The following is a 6,927-nucleotide window of genomic DNA, read 5'->3' as shown; positions in this document are numbered from 1 at the left end:
TGAATATGAATAAAAGATTAATTAATATTAAACATGATTTTTTTGTTACTTATAAAAAAATTTTTTTCACAATTTCATTGGACGTTTTAAAACATGGAACAAGAAACAAGAAAGTCGTATAAAAAACAATTAAAATTAAAACAAATGCAAAAAATGCAAAGAACTAAAAAAAATTGAAATTTGAAATTAATTTTTTGTTATTTTCAAAATTTCTCCTGTAATTTTTTGGATATTTTCAAATAAGAAGCAAAAACAACAAAGAAAAACAAATGCAATAAGATGCAATGAAATTCAATCATATTTTAGAAAATTAAAATTTATAACAATTTTTGTTGTTTTTAAATATTTTTCTTGTAATTTTTTTTGCACATTTTAAAATAAATCTTTTTACATCTGTGAAAATAAAATCGAAAAAATAATCAATAAATTTATCTAAAATATTCAATTATTTAATAATTTTTCAATCTGTAAGTTTATTTTTTTTCTAAAAACCATTATTTACAAATCAAACGATGATTATTCAGTGGATAATTATTAATTTGCTACTGTTGTGTCATTTATTATGCTTGATATATATTATTATTAATTTGATTAGTTCAGAAACTTCGTGTACTCATCTTAACATAAACTTGTTGAATATTTTAATCTCTACTCACATTTACCCTGTTGCTTTTCCTTTGTTACGAAACTAGTACACTTCCAGAATATATTCTAGTCCATACTTGAACAAGAATATATTTATATATATATATAATGCCTTGTAAGCCTACTCCAGTCTGTCTATATGTAAAATATCAATCTTATAAAAAACATGATGTATCTCCACGTTAATACATGTGCTTTGTTCTCCTGTTACCATGGCCAAAACGCCATTTCTATCAGGGATTGAAATGGTATTGAACTTATAAGTGTAGAGTAGATAATCTTGTAAGTGTTAAGTGTAAAATACAAAAATATTCTGATTAAACTCTTACCCGAGACGTACTCGGACCAAATCAAGCAGATGGATACTTGACTCAAATAATGGAGACAAAGAGATCATTAATCAAACTGAATATATTCAGTTTCTCCATTTTTCATTCCTCTCCATAACTTCTCTGCTGATCTGAATGTGAAAAAACAAATTTAATTATTTATTGAAAACATATCTGAATTTGAAATTTATCAAAACATATTGAGAGCGCAATATCGGCTGCGTTTATATTGATTAATTGAAAAGATTACATTATAAGAAATGTTATATTTATAAATAATTGCTAGTTACTATTATTTTCATTTGAAGCTTATCTTTTCATTGAATTAGAAATGAAACTAGTTTTGTAAATCTCGATGTAGCGCAAAAATATAGAAAAGTTACGCCATTCTCATAAAAATTACGAAGTTTTCAAGCCCAAATATCTGCGTACGTCTTAATATTGTGTATAATTGTTGCTGTTTGAGGTACTTCGGTTTAGCATCACACTGAATTCAGTGAGAATTGTAAAAGCGAAACGAATGACCGAGCTAAATCGAACTTTGTTTGTACTGACATATACAGAAACTCACCTCGTCACTGGCTTCCATACGGCCTTAAAAAAAGATCCGGCTTTTTTAAATTTCTTTGTATCTCTAATGGCACAACCAATGGTGTATCCAATGGTGTGTCCAATATTATATGCAATGGTGTTTGAATTTTCTATGCCACCTTCGTTCTTGCTGAAGCCTTCATTTTTTCTGATGTTCGTTGGACGATCAATAATGTCATCATACAATTCACAGTCGTCCCGATCTTCAATTAATCGCTCACTAAAAGTAAAACAAAAAATTTACAATGCAGTAATTATTTAAAAACTTATAGAGAAATTACAACACATTACTTGGGAAACATTTTATTTCTTATTTCCCAAAATTTTCCATGAAATAAACAAATTATCGTTTTAGATGTTATGGCAACGCCACACTTTCGATGTCTTCTGATTCACGTCAGAATAACGTCAGAAGGCATCGAGACTTTAATAGTTTCGATGCCTTTTGACGTTATTAAAATTATTAAATAGTCAATAAGTTGCCAAGTGTTGATATATGTCACCTTAGTGTGTCTGCAAAGAAACAGCTTAATAACAACAACACGGTTTCATCAGAATCAAAATTATTACTATTTTGTAGACCTGTAGGGCCTCCTCTAATTCAAATTTAAAGTTATGTGCAGAACTCGTTAGTTTATGTAATTTTATATTTGAGATTTTTCGGTTTAATGCCGATCTCAGATATAGACAGTGGCGCTGTATCGCACTTTGTATATATATAGAGAATGCATATGTCGCTTAACGATGTACTCAATAACATCACGACAGACGTCCATAGTTTTTAGTGGAGCCGAAGAACATGTAGTCGCCTGTTCCTTTTCTACGTGTAGATAAATATAGATAGATATATAAATAATTATCATCATTGTGTTACATGTATGGAGTAACTATATATTTGTTACATAAACAAGGATAGTTCTGAAGAATAAGAGAAAACTCTGTCTAATAATAAATAAACTTAATTTTAAAAATCTAGTAATGAGTTGCTTAACCTTCTTTGTGACATTTACGCTATAAAATTTTCGCAATAAAAATTAAATTAAATTACGCTATAAAAATTTCAGCAATATGCACAAGAGTTATTAAGCTTCAAAGAAAATGAACAAAATCGTGCCCTCAAACACACACGTACATAATCTATACATACAGAAATTCCCCAATTTTTGTTGCATTTCTGGAGGTTTCAAAATCCTTTGAGTCTTGTAAAATTAATGATGTGTAAAACTCTTAGGAATCGTTTTTCGATCGATCGCTATACTTTCCCTTTATTATATACGACAGAGCCGAGAAAATAAAAATAATATAGTGATTATAAATTTGTTACATTAAATTACAACTCATGTTAAGTGATCATATTTATATTTGTGATGTNTTTGAAGTTAAGACTATTAACAAAAATATACATTTTCGAGTCTATCCTTTAATTCTTTTAACACAACCACAGAAGTAACAGTTACAATGGTTTGAAGAATAAACTTCATTAAATAAAGACAATAATACATTATAGCAGGGGTGGCCAACCTGCGGCTCGCAAGCCGCATGCGGCTCTTTGAAGGATTATTTGTGGCTCTCGATAAATGTATCCGAGTTCCCTTTTCATTTTTGTGTTATTATATTTTTAAAAATTATTATTGTTCCGTATGTGTTTCAAAATGTCTTTTAAATTACTAACAACAAATATGAAAGACTAAGTGCAACGTTGTAACAAATTTCATTTCCGTACAAGTTAAGAATGATATGACTCATCGAAAACTGCGCAAACGAATATAAACAGTGGCGTAATCGTCCGTCATCGACCGACTCCAAACCGATTTTGAATTTGTAAACTGTCATAGCAACAAACAGTTGAGATTATGCTTTGAAGGAAACAATTTGTATCACTCTTGCTACGGATATAATTTGTAATCTGGAATTTTTTGCATACCTTTTTAATACATATTTAATTGTGGTTCGCGAAAAATTTCAAATATTGAAAAATGGCTCAGACTATCAAGGGGCTTGGACACCCTGGATATATATTCTCAGAGTACGTCCCCGTCCTTTAGCGGCTCATTCCGTACTATACTATAATACTGTATAACTATCTTATTCTTTTGTCCATTTTGGTCATTTTTTTATGTACTAGGATTTTTTATAATGAAGGAAGAAAAACAATATTTCGAGTTAATATATATTTACTATTCATACTGTTCTGTACATAAAAGATTTTATATGCTACTGCAATCGAGCATTTCGGGTCAACGTTTTGCCTCAGCAAATATAATATTTTTATGTTTATAATTTAATATACCCATATGTATCTTTTAACATTTTCGGAATAGACGTTTGAAATGCCATTTTTTAAATTTTCCCAGCAAAAGTTTTCTTAAATATTTTCCTGTTCATACAACATAGTTTCATTTACTTAAATATCACTAATTCGTTAAACGAATTACCAACTCTTCATCCCACGGAGAAATTATCCAGCTTACACCATCTCACTCTGCAGCTGTTATGAACATATTAAAATATTAGCATAAAAAGGTAACGTCTGCTAAGAAGAAACGTTGGCTTGAAATGCTCGATTGTGGTATAATAGCATATAAGATTACGTTACAGTAAATACATTTTAATTTAAAATTATTTTTCCTCATTATAACAAGTTCCAAGTGGACCTCCACATTAGACTTGCTATAATCACACAAGAATATCTAAAGTGGATAAAAGTATAATATAAGTAATTAAGGACAAGAAGCACGTCTCAACGTAATATAACTGTATTACATATAAAGAGTGATATAACTTACCTGTTAATGCGATCGCACAAAATATCGTAAAATGTCCGAATCTTCTCCATGATTTGTTTATGTGCAGGATTTATGTGATTTTTTATGATGGATCTTCCAAATTTTATTTTTGCGCATTCATCCTGCTCCAACAGGCATTTTTCCTTGCCGCGATATTTAAAATAATCCAATTTTTTTGGATTTACAAATCCTGCCTGTCCATCTGACATTGCCCTAACAATGGAAAGAGAAAATTCTTATAAAACAATAAATGTTAAATACCGAAACTTTTCTTTTAAAATCGAATATACAAAATTTTACGAATGAGTACTTATGTAAACTTATAGAAAAATTATTACACTCTATAAAAAACTTTTCATTTAATGTTTAACAAAGTTTCTTATCACACTGTAAGCTAAACAGAGCCTTATTTAATAAACTTTCATTAATTTGAGTGAGGTAAAGAAGTTTTTACAAATTAAGCTTAAATCTTCAATAAGCATCTTATTATAAAACAACATATAAAAAAATTTAACAACTTATAAATTTTATCTATTAACTACTAATTTAATAAATTATGACAATAGATCAATAAATTCGTCTATTACGTGTAGTGAATCGAAAAAACTACAGATAATAAATAACTCTATTAAAATAGGTTTATAGAGTTAAAATATAGAGTAATCTGTATCCTTTTTTATGTAAATGTAAAAAGCCCTAAAATGTATTTACTCAGCACAAGACCTTAAATTTTAACTTATTGAACTCACATGCAAATCCAACCCTTTCAATTCAACACCAGAATGATTATAGAATACAGCAAAACACAAAAATGTTTGCTTAAACACTACATTCAAAAATATCGAAGAGTCAAAATCTTCAATTCAATTTAAATTAATTATCATTTGCATCGAGCAATTATATTTTAAAGCCATTGATTTTTCGAATGAATTTCTTATTTGCATAAATAACAATAAAATGTGAAAAATGTCTTACTCCAAATCTTCAGGCAAAGGTTGATAACTGTAAGAATCTAAAAACATCTTTTTAATCAATAAGAAACGCACTCTTGACAATAGAAAAGCTAGACAATGAAAGATCAATTGTTGAGTTTCTTTGTTACGCGTAAATGGAAGTCGATAGAAATTTAAATGATTAATTTTTAATTTTATTTTTATTTTTATTTTTTGAATTAGTTTCTGTGTAATAATGACTAAAGAGTGATGGTAATGGCAGTAAAGGTCTTGGCCCACCTCTCTGAACGAGTTAGGATCGAATCCGGGCGAGTAACTTTCCAAGAATTTTTCATGAAAGATCTATCTTCGATGCGTCGAGCCCAGTTTCTCAGCATTGTAGGTTGGACCATACCTACCATTATGGGCATGGTCCAACTCGCAATAAATAGGATTGATAGCTTTTACAGTTGCCTACCTCTGTCTGAGTAAAAAACCACTGAACATTTGTAGTTTTTCGTCAGTTTGCGCCTCGCCGACAGATTGACAAAGTAGAATTTTTCGAGTTTTCTTAACGACTGTAACACTTAAATAGCGGTCAGTTTCCCATTTAAACTTCTTCCGAGAAGCATTCCTCTTCACGTGTCGTGTTGCTATAAACAACTAACGTAATCTTTTTTAATATATTAACATGGCAAGAAAGTAATATTATTAATGACAATAACTGTATCTGAACAACCATCTGTGCAATAGAATTACTGTATGCAGCGTTGCTGTCGATTGCAGCTTAATAAATTATTGTACAATACGGAGGAAGAGATTTTTCGAAATTGTCTCTGCGAGGTAGAGGGAGAGCAGGGAAAGGCGATGCTTAACCTGAAGAGCAACTTCTACTGTAGTACTTTAGATGAGATTTTTTGTTTTTAACTACGTTTAGTCTTCATTGATGTATTAAATTAATAACATTTCAGACATTGTTATAAACATTTTTATATATTTCGATTTTTTAAACAAATGTTCGAATCGTTTTAAATTTGAATTTGTTATTGCATGTTGGTTCGATTATAAAATGATTGTAAACGTTCCAATAAACTGATCAAATGTAAAATTGTTCGTATGATTCTCAGCAATTCTCATTATTTTCAGCGATAGGTGTTATATAAAAATTATTATTAGTGTTGCAACGAATAGTAAATTCGGCCTCAGGCCGAATATCGAATATTCGGCCAGTAGCGTAGCCGAATAGCCGAATATTAGGCCAAACCTTTCAGCTTTATTAACGGTCGTAAGAATATTGGCGCGCAAATCTCATTATGGCAAGGACCATGTTCTCTATTGGCCCGCTGTCACTATGCTTCGCCAATCGCGTTAATTCTTGACAGTTGTAGCGGACAGACAAGAGCGTCATGGTAGTATGCGATAAATAATGATATCAAATGTGAATAACAATGAAATGACCCACTCGTGTAAATAACGGAAAAAGAACAGAGAAGGACCACAAAGTGAAAATGTGAAAATAAATATGAAATCTAGTCGATAACATAATCGAACAAGTCGAGGCAGCTTATTGGCGCGAAATTCGCGGTCGTCAATGCCGAACAATTGTTGTCATAGACTTCGGAAATGCTAAATGCTTGTAATAAA

The 6,927-nt window shown here is 30.2% G+C and overlaps 1 protein-coding gene across 3 annotated transcripts; it reads right to left on the bottom strand.

Moving 5' to 3' along the window:
• Positions 1–363: 363 nt before the first annotated feature.
• On the bottom strand, positions 364–5,410 carry LOC111639851. 3 transcript variants are annotated; one of them, XR_002759158.1, is made up of 5 exons: positions 5,327–5,410; positions 4,352–4,564; positions 1,546–1,785; positions 975–1,105; positions 364–393 (listed from the first exon to the last, which is right to left on the bottom strand). XR_002759158.1 is itself a non-coding variant. In XM_023385800.1 (4 exons), the coding sequence occupies exons 1-4, from the start codon at positions 5,371–5,373 to the stop codon at positions 1,042–1,044; spliced, it is 564 nt and encodes a 187-aa protein (XP_023241568.1). In that variant the 5' UTR covers positions 5,374–5,410; the 3' UTR covers positions 528–1,041. The 3 variants fall into 3 exon arrangements, 1 of the variants encoding a protein (XP_023241568.1); XR_002759159.1 differs by lacking the exon at positions 364–393 and adding an exon at positions 852–875; XM_023385800.1 differs by lacking the exon at positions 364–393 and having other exon boundaries at positions 528–1,105.
• Between the last annotated feature and the right edge of the window lie 1,517 nt (positions 5,411–6,927).

The sequence above is a fragment of the Centruroides sculpturatus genome, unplaced genomic scaffold (genome assembly GCF_000671375.1).
Source record: "Centruroides sculpturatus isolate CEXI.00-Female unplaced genomic scaffold, Cexi_2.0 scaffold1310, whole genome shotgun sequence".
Lineage (NCBI taxonomy): Eukaryota > Metazoa > Arthropoda > Arachnida > Scorpiones > Buthidae > Centruroides > Centruroides sculpturatus.
This window is presented reverse-complemented; position numbering and strand designations above follow the sequence as displayed.

Coding starts and splice junctions, on each gene's coding strand:
- LOC111639851 (XM_023385800.1), bottom strand. CDS start 5,373: ATGTTTTTAGATTCTTACAGTTATCAACCTTTGCCTGAAGATTTGGA. Junction 4,565..5,326: donor CCTTTGCCTGAAGATTTGGA/GTAAGACATTTT, acceptor TTCCATTGTTAG/GGCAATGTCAGATGGACAGG. Junction 1,786..4,351: donor TTGTGCGATCGCATTAACAG/GTAAGTTATATC, acceptor TTTTACTTTTAG/TGAGCGATTAATTGAAGATC.